This window comes from Pristiophorus japonicus, chromosome 16 (genome assembly GCF_044704955.1).
Source record: "Pristiophorus japonicus isolate sPriJap1 chromosome 16, sPriJap1.hap1, whole genome shotgun sequence".
Lineage (NCBI taxonomy): Eukaryota > Metazoa > Chordata > Chondrichthyes > Pristiophoridae > Pristiophorus > Pristiophorus japonicus.
The window spans coordinates 116,239,846-116,257,287 of NC_091992.1; the positions used below are offsets into that span (position 1 = coordinate 116,239,846).

Genomic DNA, 17,442 nt, shown 5'->3' on the forward strand with positions numbered 1-17,442 from the left:
GCCAATATATAGAAACGTTAACTCTGCAATGTTGGGTTAATTATGGCTTTTCCTACAACATCTGACTTGGATCAATCTTGCTTTACACAAAGATTTACTGCAATTTCAGAATATGAAACAACCCAATTTACAACTATGATTTGTGAGATTCTGCCTCAGGCTCATAAAAGATGTCTGTTTGCAGTTCCATTGCAGTGATTAAGGATGTATTTCCTTAAGTAGTTTTACTGTAATTGGTTGGATCAAATTTTATTTAAATCGACACCAAAAATTTAAAATTTTAAAATTTATTTTAAAAATAATTGATAATGATTCAAATGAATAATTTACAATGTAAGATTTCTGTTTAACTACCTTGTCCCAGGGAAGACCTACACAGTAACGTTGATGGATTAATATTTAACAGTTTTATTACATCTTTTGGAAAAAATTGCCTACATTTAAAGTTTTTCCTCCCCTCTTTCTCCACTGTCTTGGTTAGGTTCCCTTGCACCACACACAATTGTCAAAGAGAGCACAAACGGAGGCAGCAAGTCTGAGAGGGTGAAATCCCCTGGGGGCGGAAAACAAATGGGTCCTGGACTTTCTGCGCCCGGTGCAGTTGTCCTGCCCCCACCGCGGAATTGCCCTCGTCACCCCTCAAGAAGCGGAGCGCCCTCTCGCACACTCCACTTCCTTTGGGAAAGATAACCAGGGGCGCTGAGAGAAGCTCATTTCAACTCCCCTCCCCTCCGATTAAAGGGGAGGGCCGCAGCGCAACCTGCAAGGCCTCTGGTGGCCTCCACTGGGCCATCAGGGCAACGTGCGACCGGGTCTGCAACCCGGCATCCAAGACTGAGCGTTGGGCTGCACGATGGCAGCCCGGACCAAGCTAGGGCCACCATCATCGAGCCGACCCGACAGTCGGCAGGCAGACAAATATAGCGGCCTGGGGCACTGGTGCCCTCCCCTTTAAGAAGCGCACTGAGAGCAGATGTCGGCCAACACCGCGACCCATGAAGCTGGCATTGACATCTGTTCGTACCAGCCTCGTGGTCCACGGGGCATTTTCCCTCACGGGGCAGTGAGGGGTCGCCGTGCGCGGCGATGACATCATGGCGGGTTGCGTGGCAGCCCGGCCTGTCGTGGCGGAGCCTCTGCAAACTCCCGGGCAATTTCCCGGGATTTAGTTGCACCTCCCCCCCCCCCCCTCCCCAGGGCGAAAAGTCTCCTCCGCCCTGTGAGCAGCCCCCCCGAGACTCTATCTGGGCTATAAAAGGGGCAATTTCACCCCGCCCCGCCCACCCGGGAGTGTCTGTTTATTGCCAAGCAAGCTGTTCAAATTCAAGTCTCTCAGTTGCTCTTGCACATTATTGCCGGATGTCTGACTGCGCAGAACTTGTGAAATTATTCTATTGGGTGATCAATAAAAACACGACGAATGACCATGAACATTTTGGGATTGAAGGTGGGGTTTACTGTGCATCTGATGGATGGATTTTCTCTGCAACCTACCAAGCAGGACAATATTCCAACACGGGGCAGACGTGAGCATTGTCGAACACTTAACATTAGTCATGCAGGGCAATGGAACCATATGCCCCAGTAATTATTGCTTCAGGAGTCAATTTTGGTTCAGTGGGGACAGTCTTGCCTCATCCATGCTTTTGTTGGCTCCAGACCCGACTGTTCCAGTGCTCTGCTGGCCGGCATCCCATCTCCTACCCTCCGTAAACTTCCGCTCATTTAAAGCTCTGCTGTCCATATCCGAACTCGCACCCGCTCACCCATCACCCCATCGCTTGCTGACCTACATTCTCTACTCGTCCAGCAATGCCTCAAGTTTAAAATTCTCATCCTTGTATTCAAATCCCTCCATGGCCTCACCCTCCCTTATCTCTGTAACCTCCCCGAGCCCCACAACCCTCTGGAGAACTCTGTGTTCCTCCAATTCTGGCCACTTGTACATCCCCGATTTCCTTCACCCCACAATTTGCGGCTTTACCTTGAGCTCGGGAACGTCCTCACTGAACCTCTCTACCTCTCCTGCTCTAAGACACTCCTTCAAACCTACCTTTTTGACCACCAGGGCACCTGTCCTAATATCTCCTTATGTGGCTCTGTTTCAAATTTTGCCTGGTAACGATCCTGTGAAGCGTCTTGAGTCGTTTTATTACCTTTATAAATGCAAGTTGTCATTATCTCAGCTGTCGTTGAATTGGCCACTTGCCTTGAGCACAAGGGATTCGATATTCCCACAATTCTTCCTTTTAATCAGTGAGTTGACTATTTCCACCATCTCGTAATTCCCTGCAACCCAAGCACCCGTCCCTCCAACCACCGTCTGCCCCACCTGTGACGGAGACTGTAGGCCCCGCATTGGTCTCATCAATCACCTGAGAACTCGTTAATACGTGTGGAAGCAAGTCATCCTCGACTTTGGGAGACTGGCGAAGAGAAGAGGAATTCCCTGTGAATTTAATGCTGGACTTTGTCAAGCTGGCAGCTCATAATTAAATGAGCCTGAATTTAAATGCTGTCCCCTTGTGTTCCTTATCTATCTTTTGTTCCTTCGTATGACTCCAGTCTTAACATAAGATGCACAAACTTGTGAGAATACTTGACTTCAGCAAATGTGAGCTGACTGCTGATATTGTAGTTGATTGCTTGAATAATTAATGACAGTCCTGGAAGGCAAAATAAACTCAACAGTCCACTGAGTTATGAAAGCAGAATAAATGAAATCCTTATTGACACAGAATGATGGCTGAATTCTTGCAGGAGGGCAGGCTACCTCATTATTATGTATTAGAAACTGATAAAGTCACGAAGAGAAGCAGAATAATGGCTCGAATGTTACTGAAGGGCAAACCCTTCATTATTATATATTAGAAATAGAACCAAACAACCAGATTTTAATTAAGGAGGTGGTTCTGTTGCTGATTCATGTTTAACCTTTCAATTTGAAAAATGGCAGCTGTATTGTGTGGCGTCTCCAAGATCAAGATGATGGTGTTTGCTCTGGCATCATGAGAGGGGGAAATTATGTGGGAAGGGGAATGTTTTGTGTGTAGATTTGTTTTTGTTGTAAATTTAGGAAATCAATTTAAAAATGGGATGTTTAGTTTTGATTTGGGTGCAGAAACTGTTCAAGTGGCCAAACACAATGAATGAATGCACTTGAATGCATTTCCTAACTCCTGTCTATTAAAGTCCTGCGTGAAACAGCTTAATGCCAGATCACACTGACCATCTATCCGTGGACCAGTGCCTGCGTTTAAAATCAGTTGATATCGTCATGTATTACTACAGGAATTAGACCATCCCAATCAATCTCTTGTGGTATTGCACACGGTAAGTTGAGAATATTCCCTTCTCTTACCTGTCTCTTCTGTCTTTATAGTGCTGTTTCTTTCTCTGTCTCATGCTTCATTCTATCTCTTTCTCTTCTCCTCTACATCCCTCTCCCTAACTCTAATTTGTTTTTCTCTCTCTTTTTCTTTCAGTCTTGAACTACAAAATCAACCTTTATCCTCCCTTGCTACATTGGAGCATAAGAAATAGGAGCAGGAGTCGGTCATTTGGCCCTCGAGCCTGCTCCATCATGAAGTAAGATCATGGCTGATCTTGTACCTCAACTCCACTTTCCTGCACTGTCCCATATCTCTTAATTCCCTTACTATCCAATAATCTGTCGATCTCTGTCTTGAATATGCTCAACAACTGAGTATCCACAGCCCACTGGGGTAGAGAATGCCAAAGAATCACCATCCTCTGAGTAAAGAAATTTCTCCTCCTCTCAGTCCTAAACGGCTGACCCCTTATTCTGAGACTGTGACCCCTGGTTCTAGACTCCCCAGTCAGGGGAAACAGCCTCTCTGCATCCACCCTGTCAAGCCCTGCAAGAATGTTGTATGTTTCAATGAGATCACCTTTCATTTTTCTAAACTCTCGAGAATATAGGCCTAGTCTACTCAATGTCTCCTCATAGGACAATTCCCCCCCACCCCCATCCCAGGAATCCCTCAATGGCAAGTTCCTCTGGTACTGGGACCAAAACTCCACAATACCCCTAATGTGATTTCACCAGGGCCCTATACAATTGTAGTAAGACGTCTTTACTCTGATACTCAAATACTTTTGTAATAAAGGCCAACGTGCCATTTGCTTTCCTAATTGCTTGCTGTACCTGCATATTAACTTTCGGTAAATCATGTACAAGGACACCCAGGTCTTATCACTTACCAATCACCTTGCCCCGAACACCACTTGCCTCCCTCCACATGCTACCCCCAAAGGCTGACGGTGAGAACCATTTCTATTTCTACCCTTCCCCTATCTCCCTTCTTAATTGTTTCCTTCAGAAAGCATTGTTTGCATTCAAAATTCAATCTCAAACAGAAATCAAATCCGAATAAGGAAAGACACATTGACCTAGAAATTCATTTTGAAGGCATAAAGTGGGCGCTTACGCAGGCAACATGATGAGGGAAGTGTGCAGCCCACCATATTGGTAAAGGCCTGTGCCTGAGACAGGCAGTTGGCTATTTGCATAAGATTCCCTCCCGAAATTGGGTTACCCTGACCTCACCAAGTTCTGTAACAAAACAACGACTTGTCTGAATGTGGAGCTGGGAGGAGCAGGAGTCCTGAAGATCATTGCCAGGCTCCATTTGGCCCCTCCTCATCGCCTTCTGTCCTCCTCCCAGCTCCGACCTGAGGGCTGCTGCTGGCATCACAGTAGTCCAAACTTAATGTCCACTTTGCTGGTGAGCTGCCGGGGTAAGTGCCCCTGGTCCTGAGGCCCGACGTCCAATTTTGACCAGGCCTGTGTCCAGGGAATTTTGAATTTTTACAGTTTTTAAAAGACCTTATTTTGGACATTCGAAATTTCAGTTACTGAGGACAAATGATAGATTGAAATTGTTCAGAAAGCATTTTTGAGTTGTTTGTGCAGGAAAGATGATATACTGCCACCTGGCAGCAAGATTTGTACAATTGCATGGTGATATTTTTACATTGGCAATACCCAAGCCGGAGCTTACAATGAAAAAAGTTGACACGGATTTGTAGATAGTTTGCAGATGTAAGATTTTCAATAAGATGTGGATGCAATAAGAGGTAATGGTAACTATAGGCTCAATTTTCCCCAATGCCGTTTTTTTACGTATTGTCAGAGTTACACCCGTTTTTCTTTGCCCCAACTATTCCACAAAAAAGTAGCAAGTTTCCTCGTTTTATTTTTTTTAATTGGCACAGCGCAGCCGGTCCTGTAGCCTTGGGGGGGCGGAGCCTAATGTCTGCGCTGAAAAAACGATGCCCCCCCCCCGCCCCCCTTCTGCGCATGCGTGGGGGGAAAAAAATGACGTTTTGACGTGATTCCTATGGGCTCGCGTGCCCAGTACAGCTACTGATCTGCAATCGGCAATTTTTAAAGAGCCAGTTGTGTGTTAGAACTTTAATTCTCACTGGAGAAATCAGAGCTGCAATACAAGATGCAACATGGCGCAAGGACCAAGAATTTCTTACAGGATGAAGTGGAGGCACTGGTTACTGTGATTGAGGGCAGATGGCATGAGCTGGACACCAGCAGAGGTCACACAAAAGCTCCACCAAAAGAAATGAAGAAACACTGGAATGAACTTGCAGAAGATTACTGTGCAATGGTGACCACCCTGAGGTCTGGAGGCCAGTGCAAAAAGAAGTGGCAGGATCTTGGGCAAGTAGTTAGTGTAAGTAATATTTTCATTTATTCAATGGAATTGCAACTGTAAATGTGACCAGCTGCATATGTCCCACCCAGCAGAAAGACACCCTCTCTAAAAGTAATTTTTTCATCTTTGCAGAGGAAAGTGACACACAGCAAACAAGAAAGAACTCGAACAGGAGGAGGCAAATCTGCAGTCACTGACACTCTTGGAAGAGAGGGTCGCTGCTTTGATGGGTCCTGCCTGGAGAAAACCAGCACCGCACAAGCTGGGCCCACACTCGAGGGAGAGGGTAAGTCCTGCAAATTCCACAGTCTGGCTTTGCTAAATGTTAAGTACTGCTTCGGTTGATGCAGTGTGTTATCATTTATCGTGGTCCTTCAAATCAGCCTGCTGCCTGCGATGTGTGAGCCTACTCATGCCACCCACCCTGTCCCTTCCTCTGCTGCTAACCATTTGTCTGTTCTGTTATATTTTGCAGAACTTGAGGCCAACCCTGACAATGCAGAAGATTCAGACAAGGATGAGCCTGAAGAGGAGAACATCTTCCAGACCAAGAGCATGGGGGTGAGGAGGAGGGGGATGGGGATGGGGAGGGGATGGATAAAGGCCCCACTGTTGTACTCACTTTGAAGGAGGTGCAGGTACCGCTCATTGAGATGCGAGCCCCTTCCATGAGTAGAGGTTTGAGTGTTGGTGGGACATTCCATGGTTTCCCACGGCCCGAGACTGGGGACTCCAGTGGGGTGCAGCGAGCCACACCCCGGGTGAGAAGGGGAAGGAGAGCTCGGCAGCACTCTCCTGAGGTGCAGGATGTAACAAATGTGGTTCTGATGATGGCAATGAGTGGGGAGAGCATTGATCTTACCCGATCACTCCTCGACACCATCAGTGGGGTGGGCGATGAGGTATCGGGACTGTCGGGAGAAGTAACAACACACTCACGAGAAATGGGAAAACTGTCCAGGAACATGAGGGAGGGAATGTTGCAGGTAGCTGATGCGCTGTCAGTGAACATGAGGGAGGGAATGTCGGAGTTAGCTGCTGCAATAAGGGAACATGCCCAGACCCTGCGCCCATTGACAAAATCAACTGCCACTCTCACTCCAAACCCCACACCAGCCTCTGAAGAGGCCCAAGCCGGGTCCTCCACATTACCATCTGCCCCCCCCCCCCCCCCCCCCCCCCCCAATCAAGAAGTGCGTATTACCCGAGATGTTCGAAAGAATAAGCCTGGTACCAACCTGCGAAACGCTGCGCTACCGCATGTGGGCAGGGGTGGAGTCACCAAGACCACGTGGGCAGTCTTCGAGCAAGCTGGAGGAGAGATGGCTGCAGCCTTTGCTGCTGTTACGATTATTGTTGTTACTGTTGTAACTGTTCTCAAATTAAAAGTCTTTGTAAGTTATTTAAATTTACAAGTTTGTAAGTGATCTTAACCGAAAACTTTAAAGTTTGATACAAGAATATTTTTATTAAAGTTAAGTACAAACAAATGTTTGTTAAACTTTTGTTATATTTTACATTATAACTGAATCATTTCCATTATTCCATTATTAACACAACTTTTTGAAGTAAACAAGAATCATTTCCATTATTTGTTCCACTAACACAACACAACATTACGGAACAGGTCCAAACAGTAAACATGGTCCATGCGGAATAGTTGCCGCCGAGCCTTCAGGCAGCAAAGTGTTCGCAGATAAGCTGCAAGGCTCGAGCAATCGTTAAAGGGGCATGATAGCCCGCCCTCCTTCGCCGTCGTGCTCCGGGTTCAGGTAGTTGCATGGCTTCCTCGTCCTCCTTCTCCTCATCATCTGCATCTTCCTCCTCATCATCAGCCACTCCTCACCTCAGGTGGGTCTTCTACTATCTGCTTCTGCTACTTCATGCTGGCCAAGTTATGCAGCATGAAGTACACAACAGTGAACTGACCAACAATCTCTGGAGTATTGCACGTAGCCTCCGGATTGATCCAGGCGTCGGAAACGCTGTTTCAACATGTCAATGGTCCCCTCTATGATGCTGCACGTCGCAATGTGCGACATGTTGTATACCCGGTCAGCCTCCATCCGGGTTACACATAGGGGCGTCATGAGCCAGGTGGCGAGGCCGTACCTTTTGTCTCCCAGTAGCCAGCTCTGCCCTTCTGGCTGCTGCTGAAACATGGCAGATATAACGGCGTTGCATAGGATGAATGCATCATGGGTGGTCCCAGGGTACCTTGCATCAACTGACATGATGCGATGCATGTCGTCACACATGAGCTGCACATTAATGGAGTGGAAGCCTTTTCTGTTCCTGTACATCTCTGAATGCTCCAAAGGTGCTCGCAAGGCAATGTGGGTACAATCAATGCAGCCCTGTACCTTTGGGAAGCCAGCAATTCTGGAGAAGCCCACAGCCCTTTCACGCATTGCCTGGGCGGTCATGGGGAACTTTATGTCGATATTCCTCCGGGCATATAGTGCAGCAGTCACCTGCTGAATGCAGGTATGTATTGCATGTTGAGAAATGGCGCACACATCCCCAGTTGTAGCCTGGAATGATCCAGATGTATAGAATGAAAGTGCAGCTGTAACCTTCACCCAGGATCAGCAAGTTCTGCTTCTATGTTTCCCCTCGCGCGGTCACAACCTCCCCTAAATCAGTTTCTCTGATATTAGCCGATTCTGTTTAAACCATTGTTTGAACAAATGAACAAGATTAAACAGAAAAGAATGGAAGTTAGAGTATGGTGATTGTGTGTGACTACCTGTAGCGTTTGATATACTTGGCCCTTTTCCATCTGTCCACACAATGGACCTGTCCTGCCAGTCTAGAGAAAAAAATTGACAAAATATCAAAAATTAACTTGCACTCATTATTAATTCAAGCGGGAAAAGACCAATTTTGTGCGTTTTAGTTGAGTGTTCGTTGAAAGGACTTGTAATTAGATAGGTTAATAATATTTACCGACAACCCCATTGCATACTTCAAAGTACCGTGTGACAAATGGTAATGTGACTTTATAAAATATTTCTGTATACAAATTGAAAGTAACTATTGCGGGAATGCGTTCTGGTTCCAGTGATTGTGATTCTTTCTGACTGATTTTTAAAAGGAGAACCGATGATGAGAGTCTCTTCTGATGCCTCAGTTGCTGAAGCTTAATCAAGAATGAACGGCTTTGGAGAATTCCTCTTCCCTTTGGCTTCGGACTGTGTTTTGATCTGTTCTAATCTGTATAACTAATGCGCTGTAAATAATCTGCTCTGGATCTTTTTGCACAGTAGCTGTGGAAAGGAGGTAGCATCAGTTTCGACTGAATTTGAACCAAGGTTTCAGAATGTCATGTTTTTTTGCAGTTCCTCAGCCCCTGAGTAAAGTTAATGTTATGCCTCAAATAAAGCAATGTGACTGAGTACTGTAGCTATGAGTAAGTGTGACCTGAGTCTCTCTATTCTGACTCCAGAGTGCTGGCACAGCATGGGAGGCCTGCTTATATGCAGTGCTCCCAAGGGATGCTGCGATCCCTTGGGACTCCAACAGATGCGCCCTCTGGTGGCGGTAGAATGCTGGTTACAAGTTGTTGCATACATAACAGTTAAGATCAAGTGTTTATCTGTTAATGCGAGGACCACTCAGCTATTTAAACAGCCAGAAATTGTCGCTGCATCTGTGGGGCAAAGCGAACCGGATTGTTGTGATGACGTGCTGTCACTGCATGTTGGGACCTCCCTGCTGCGCTCTTCCATGGAGTGCTCGAACACCTGGGTGTTGTGATTTCCCACAAATGACGTTGCAGCTTCTTAGCTGTGCTGTTGTCGGGCGATCCTGAGCAGAGGTTGGGTCGAGAGGAAAAGAAAGGTGAGTTCCCCGCCCCACCTTTCCAAGCTGCATCTCCTGGTAACAGCTCACAGACAGAGTTAATATGTGCAGAAGCTTGGTCAATTGTGTGCCCTCTCGGTCAGATGTCGCACATGGCATGGGAAAACCGCAGAACAGGAAGAGAAAAAGAAAGAAAGAAAAACTTGGATTTATGTAGCGCCTTTGGCGACCACCGGATGCCTCAAAGCGCTTTACAGCCAATGAGAGTGCTTTTGGAGTGTTGTCACTTGTAATATAGGAAAGGTGGCAGCCAATTTGCTCACAAGCAAGCTCCCACAAACAGCAACGTGATAATGACCAGATAATCTGTATTGTGTTGGTTGAGGGATTAAAATATTGGCCAGGTCAATAACCAGAATGAGACATATTCCAAAAACAAATGGCAATTCCGTGGCAGTGCCGAATTGACACCTGTCCTATTCTGTTCCAGGGTATTGATGATTCTCCGCAAATGGCGTTGGCACTCAAACAGGAGCCGAAACCAGTGAAGGAAAAGAAGGACGATGATGGTGGAGATGCTCAGTCACAAGAAGAAGAATTTGCCATCCGGATAGGTAGAGGCGGATTATCAGCAGGCAAGCATCGTGTCATATGCCGACAAAATCAAAAAAATTATTTAAACAAGAATTAGAAGGGCGGGGGGGGGGGCAGTAGTGCATTTATTTATTTTTTTATAAAAGGATTAGATCAAATGGAAGTTAAAGGATTTGGTTCAGTTCTTCTGATGGCTCAGTTGCTGCAGTAATCAGTTGCTTAATCAGTAATGAACGGCTTTGGAGAATTTCTCTTTCCTTTGGCTGTGGACTGTTTTCTGGTCTGATCTAATCTGTATAACTAATGCTGAAAATTATCTGCTCTGGATCTGGGTGCAAATTCAAGCCTTTAATTCATCTGCTATCATCTATGACTCCAGAGTGTAGCTTTCTTCCCATCTCTCAGGCTTGTTAACATAGAAACATAGAAACATAGAAAATAGGTGCAGGAGCAGGCCATTCAGCCCTTCTAGCCTGCACCGCCATTCAACGAGTTCATGGCTGAACATGAAACTTCAGTACCCACTTCCTGCTTTCACGCCATACCCCTTGATCCCCCGAGTAGTAAGGACTTCATCTAACTCCCTTTTGAATATATTTAGTGAATTGGCCTCAACTACTTCCCGTGGTAGAGAATTCCACAGGTTCACCACTCTCTGGGTGAAGAAGTTTCTCCTTATCTCGGTCCTAAATGGCTTACCCCTTATCCTTAGACTGTGACCCCTGGTTCTGGACTTCCCCAACATTGGGAACATTCTTCCTGCATCCAACCTGTCCAAACCCGTCAGAATTTTAAACGTTTCTATGAGGTCCCCTCTCACTCTTCTGAACTCCAGTGAATACAAGCCCAGTTGATTCAGTCTTTCTTGATAGGTCAGTCCCACCATCCCGGGAATCAGTCTGGTGAATCTTCGCTGCACTCCCTCAACAGCAAGTATGTCCTTCCTCAAGTTAGGAGACCAAAACTGTACACAATACTCCAGGTGTGGCCTCACCAAGGCCCTGTACAACTGTAGCAACACCTCCCTGCCCCTGTACTCAAATCCCCTCGCTATGAAGGCCAACATGCCATTTGCTTTCTTAACCGCCTGCTGTACCTGCATGCCAACCTTCAATGACTGATGTACCATGACACCCAGGTCTCGTTGCACCTTCCCTTTTCTTAATCTGTCACCATTCAGATAATAGTCTGTCTCTCTGTTTTTACCACCAAAGTGGATAACCTCACATTTATCCACATTATACTTCATCTGCCACGCATTTGCCCACTCACCTAACCTATCCAAGTCACTCTGTAGCCTCATAGCATCCTCCTCGCAGCTCACACTGCCACCCAACTTAGTGTCATCCGCAAATTTGGAGATACTACATTTAATCCCTTCGTCTAAATCATTAATGTATAATGTAAACAGCTGGGGCCCCAGCACAGAACCCTGCGGTACCCCACTAGTCACTGCCTGCCATTCCGAAAAGTACCCATTTACTCCTACTCTTTGCTTCCTGTCTGACAACCAGTTCTCAATCCACGTCAGCACACTACCCCCAATCCCATGTGCTTTAACTTTGCACATTAATCTCCTGTGTGGGACCTTGTCGAAAGCCTTCTGAAAGTCCAAATATACCACATCAACTGGTACTCCTTTGTTCCGAGTGAAAGGTCAGAAATGAGGGCAGCGATGACTCTGCATTAAAGAGTATGCAAGTTAATGCTCTTATTGATATTATTTCCAAAAATATAAATCTTTAAAATGAAAAAAAAACTTTAAATATTGATAAAATGGATTTTTCTGCCAAATAAATGCCGAGGCTGAAAATAAATTTGTGATAACTGCAAAAAAACTGATTTTAGGAATATCTTGAAGTCCTTAAAATCACTTGTTTGTTTTTTAAGTTTTAAATGCTGTTGTGACTGGTGTGTCTCAGCACTGATGGATGCAGCCCAGAAAATTAATAGGTTGAAAGCTGAAAAAATAGTCGCTCTCAGCAGGAGAAGAGCAACAAAATAGTTCTTGAACACTGATGAATGCAGTTACTGGTCAAGGTTATTAAAGAAACAAGATAATCTGACTTTACAATGATGGTCTCATTTGGGAATATGTTCCCAGTCCTGGTCTACACAGCCCCTTTGCTTGAATTTGAGTCTATCTATCACTATCTGTTGTGGACCAAATTGAAGAATGAAGAAGATATGACACTGAAGAGTAAGAGACACTCGATAAGGTAGACAAACAAGTGATGGACAGATTCCAAAAGAGAGCCTTTGATTCCAGTGGACTTGCTGCGATTGTGGAATGTGGGTTCACTGCTGTGACTCATCTCACCGTCACGCTCTGAATCAAAAGACCTATTTTTCTTGTCGTCATGTGTGACTGCATACTGGCCACTGGCTCCATTTTTTTTTGCAAGTTGTAAACCAAGCACTCTGGTCATTTAGGCATAGTACCAACAAACAAGGAACTTTGGCCCGGCGCAGTTGTTGATGTTTTTCATGACCTTGAGCAGAGCATAGTTTCAGAATAAGGGGCCGCCCATTTAAAACGGAAATGAGGAGGAATTTCTTCTCTCAGAGGGTCGTGAATCTTTGGAATTCTGCACCCCAGAGAGCAGTGGAGGCTGGGTCATTGAATATATTTACGATGGAGATAGAAAGATTTTTGAAAGATAAGGGAGGCGAGGGTTATGGGGAGTGGGCGGGGAAGTGGAATTGAGGCCAGAATCAGATCAGCCATGATCTTGTTGAATGGCGGAGCAGGCTCGAGGGGCCGTATGGTCTACTTCTGCTCCTGTTTCCTATGTTAACCTGCGCGCAGTGATACATTGTAGATTGATCAAATCCATTAATGGCAAGTTTTCCCTGTGATGATTGTGTGTGTTATTCAGACTGGCTATAGCGGTCAGAGAGAGTAGATGGATTGCAAGTGTAAAAGCTGCAAGTATGTGCTCCCCCCAACCCCCACCCCCATCAACAAAGTCGAATCCAGACACACAATACAAACAATTTAAAAGTGATGTGGACTAGAATTTTGCAGGAGTATTCTGCACAACACCACGGAGACCTCACGAGAACCCAAGTACTCTGTCAGCTTGAATACTGTGAGTGACACCTTTGTACGATGGTTTCGTAATCCATGTTCAGAAACCAGCCTACAGTTACAGTGCAGCAAACGCAGCATACATCAACAGCTTGTGTTGACTTTGACTTGGTTTAAGCCAACCCTTTGGCATTCAAGAGCACATGTAGGTGGCTATATTACATTTTTAGTGCCAGATTTGGATCAGGGATGAGGGACTTCAGTTACATGGAACGATTAGAAAAACTTGGATTGTTCTCCTCAGAACGGAGAAAGTTAAGGTGGAGGGGTGGGGTGTTAATCGAGGCATTCAAATCATGAAGGGTTTTGATAGAGTAAATAAGGAGAAAGTGTTTCCACTGGCAGAAGAGTTGGTAACCAGAGGACACAGATTTAAGGTAATTGGCAAGAGGTGAGATGAGAATTTTTTTTAAGCAGCGACATATTAAGATCTGGACTGCACTACCTGAAAGGGTGGTGGAAGCAGATTCATAGTAACTTGGATAAATACTTCAAGGGGAGAAAATTGCAGGGCTATGGGAAAGAGCAGGGGAGTGTGAATAATTGGACAGCTCTTTCCAAGAGCCGGCACAGGCATGATGGACGGAATGGCCTCTTTCTGTACTGAAATACAGAGCTACTCGAGTACTAAATGTGTTGTTTAACTGGAGCGTGAAGTGTTGGGTTGCCCTCGAACGCTTGAATTGCCAAGACTATGGCCCGAAAATCGCGGCGTCTCCGGGTGCATATGATGTGCGCTCGCACACGAAGAGGCTTCGCAAATGCCGGGGTTCGTGATGTGCATGCGCCAAGAACCGGCTTTTGCCATCTGTCAAAAATCGCACGCATCCGTGGGAGAAGGACATTGGCGGGCGGAGATTTGGGCTATTTGCTCAACTCTTGCCCAGCGAATGTCCTTCAAACTCTTACGCCTGGTAACAGCAGGAACAAAGCCTACTTGTCCAGGTGTAATAATTTTAAAACGTAGGAAAGTTAAATATTGCTAATTAGTTTTATATTAAAACCCCTGTCTATTAAGGTAACTTTATTTTTAACAGTATTGAAACATTTTTTTTTAAATTAAAAATTTTTCTCTAAAACATTTAATTGTTTTTTCTCAAACAATTTAATGCAATTTCTATTAATTGTAAAAAAGTTTTTTTTAATTACGTTTGTGTTTTATTTGATTTTAGAGGTATTCTCATTGGTAGTAACGGTAGATCGAAGCTCCCATTACTACATTGTGATTGGTGGTTCAGGCCCACGTGATCCCAGGATACATATACGATCCTGGAAGACATGTTCCCGTTCGCTGGACTGCACAACTAGGCCTCAGACCACAATCCTACGTTCCTCCGGGACCACCAAGTATTCTCGTTAAAAAAAATTTTGGCCAAAGGCGTTCGCCCGCAGGAAGCCTCTGATCGCAATTTTCCCCCCATTGTTTTTTGACCATTCTGATAACACAGTTCAGGCTTTGCAGGTGTATCTGTACTGATGATTTTCACATGCTGAAAATGGTAGATTTCCTCATGTGCCTGAAAGTTTATATTTACTAACCAGTCTGATGTTTTGGCTTGTGCTGACTCCCGAAAGTTTGCAGGGAATTAGTTTGGAAGTTGCATGAAAATTATTTTTGTCTCATTGGCCCTCTGAACAAATCACATTCACTTTTGCAGTCAAAGTACCACACAGTCATCAATAAAGCTCTAGTTTTTTTTCAGGATGCAATGCATGCAGTTCTGGAACAAAAAAAATCACCATTGGAACTGTTGTGTATTTGTAAAGCATGCACTCCCATGTTCCGCCACCAGGGAGCGCATCTCCTGAAGTCCCAAGGGATCCTAGCATCCCTTGGGAGCACTGTATATAAGCCGGCCCCTCAGGCCTGTTCCTCACTCTGGAGGGTCTTAATAAAGACTGAGGTCACTGTTACTTTAATCTCCCTGTGTGCAGTCTCATCTGTGTTAGGAACGCAATAGGAACCTGCTGGATAACCTAGACAATTTATGGTAATGATTTATAGCCACTGTCAAGTATTTGCGCGGTGATACTGAGAAAAATGTCACTGTCCAGAGCAGAATTATTGTTGCTAATATTGTGCATTATGATTTATTGCATTGATGAATTGATCATTGAATGCATAAAATATGCTGCCTGCTCAGGGACGTAGTATGATAATGAGTTATTAATAACATAGGGTTACAGTGGCTCATACTTAAAATACATGACTTTTTAATGACTGTGCGTGATAGCAAATTCCTATAACTTGTAAAATCCTGCAGGAGAAGTATGATCTCGGGGGCCAATTTAAGGTTCTGTAGGATTTCATTTAATTTTCAAACCTTGAGACTGAAGTCTAATATTCTGAGCAAGTACGTTAATTGGAATGTTTAAAGTCAGTTTGCTCCGTCGCTATTGTCAGGAGGCGCTCATTAACTCGAAGTTGGCTTCCTGTGCCACCAGAACAAATCCTTTCAGTTGTGTTTCAGCTACAAGTAATAAATTCAATTTTTGAGAGTTTGCTGGTGGCCTGTTGAGCGTATTTTCCTTTTGTACTTGTCTCTATCTGGCTGATCGGTTCCACCGATAGCTTTAACAATAGAAGGCGGTTAATTTCCTGCTTCATAAATCTTCATTTTAAACACACTGTTCCAGTCAAAGAGGGCCATTATCTTCACTAATTATCGATCAAAGAAAAACGGGCACCATCTTGTGGTTTGGGAGCCCGATCCAACGGGAGTATCCAACCTGTTGGAGCAGTGGGCCTGATCCTTATGGCAAGCTAGTAAGGGGGCTGCACTTGATTGGCTCCTGAACCCGGCAGCATCATGATTAAACACCATTTCGAACTCTGAATGCATTTTGCATTTCTTGCGTTCCCTCAACTACATACGCCATTCTTCACTATTGTCCCTTTCTCGGTTTCTTCTCACCTTCACTTCCGTGACTTCCCCTCTCCTTCTCTCCTGCATTTCAGACCCTTTCTCTCTCCACTTGTGCCATCCTCTCTCTCATTTTGCCCTGTTCACTTCACTCTCTTTATCTCTCTCTCTCCCTCTCCTCCTTCAGCACAGTCTCTGCAGTGAGGTGGATCCCGGCTGGAGGAAGGGAGCAACGCTGCTGGGAATGGGAGACGCATGCCGACAGTGCGCCCCTGCTGGGAAAGCCAGCAGCGCTCTCTGTGATCGGGTGTTCCAGCTGGTGGGAAGGATCATAAGCCGGAGGCCCACGGCTGGATAGGATTGAGAAGCTGATCAGGGGTTGGGTATCCCCGCAGTATGACTGAGTCCTTTGAACTCTCCAGAAAATGCCAAGAAGTCATTTTATCACCTGCCTTCCTCAGCAAAATGCTAAAATCACAGAATTGTCTGTCCAGCACTTCAATTGCCCCTCCCCCAAAGCCTCAAATTCTCAAAATTCTCATTGCTTCGGGAACCTGTCGCTTATTACCAAAGGTGAATTTTGAACAGAAGGGATATTCTTGGTTTATGTTTACTTCAGCTCACTGCTGCTTCCTTCTTGAGCCGACGGAGCAGTCTGCAGTCTCCTCTGTGGACTTGTCTATGGCTGAAATTACATTTCCCAGGACATTCCTGCCAATTTTTCTCCTCCAGTGATCCAACATTTCATAGCCTTCAGACTGAAGTAGAGCTCTCAATCTCGATTAAGAATCTATATTCTGAGCTACTGTGTGACCAAACAAGTTTTAAAAAATGTAATTCTGCTTTGTGGCACTTAGTTCAGAGTACTGCCCCTTGAGACCAGTATTGTCAGGAACCCGTTTGTCCATTTTCAGCGAACCCACGAGTTGCATTCTCAAGCTGAGCAACACTGCAGTGCAGAGTATAAGGAAAATCTCATAGTTGGTGTTATGGTTTCGGGTTTTAAAGACCATTTTACTCTTAACGGTTATTTCTTGTTACCCACAAATGGGCTGTGTGCAGTTAGGGTACATCTTAATTGTGCACGCAGGCCTAACATTTATCCTTCGTGCCATACTTGACCCTGAAATGAGCTTCCGGCATAAGTATTTCCACCTCCGTAACGTTGCTCATCTCCGCCCCTGTCTCAGCTCATCTGCTGCTAAAACCCTCATCCATGCCTTTGATCCCTCTAGACTTCACTATTCCCACATTCTACCCGACGTAAACTTGAGGTCATCCAAAACTCGGCTGCCCGTGTCCGAACTTGCACCAAGTCCTGCTCACCCATCACCCCGTGCTCGCTCACCTGCATTGGCTCCCGGTTAAACAATGCCTCAATTTCAGAATTCTCCTC

The 17,442-nt window shown here is 45.3% G+C and overlaps 1 protein-coding gene across 1 annotated transcript in view; it reads left to right on the top strand.

The window, feature by feature from the left end:
• LOC139226760 (zinc transporter ZIP11-like) overlaps window positions 1-17,442 on the top strand; it is an 807,495-nt gene that overhangs the window by 183,704 nt on the left and 606,349 nt on the right. Inside the window, exon 4 of the mRNA XM_070857754.1 lies at window positions 9,988-10,132. Coding sequence (XP_070713855.1) covers window positions 9,988-10,132 — 145 coding nt within the window. The remainder of the gene's footprint in view (window positions 1-9,987; window positions 10,133-17,442) is intronic.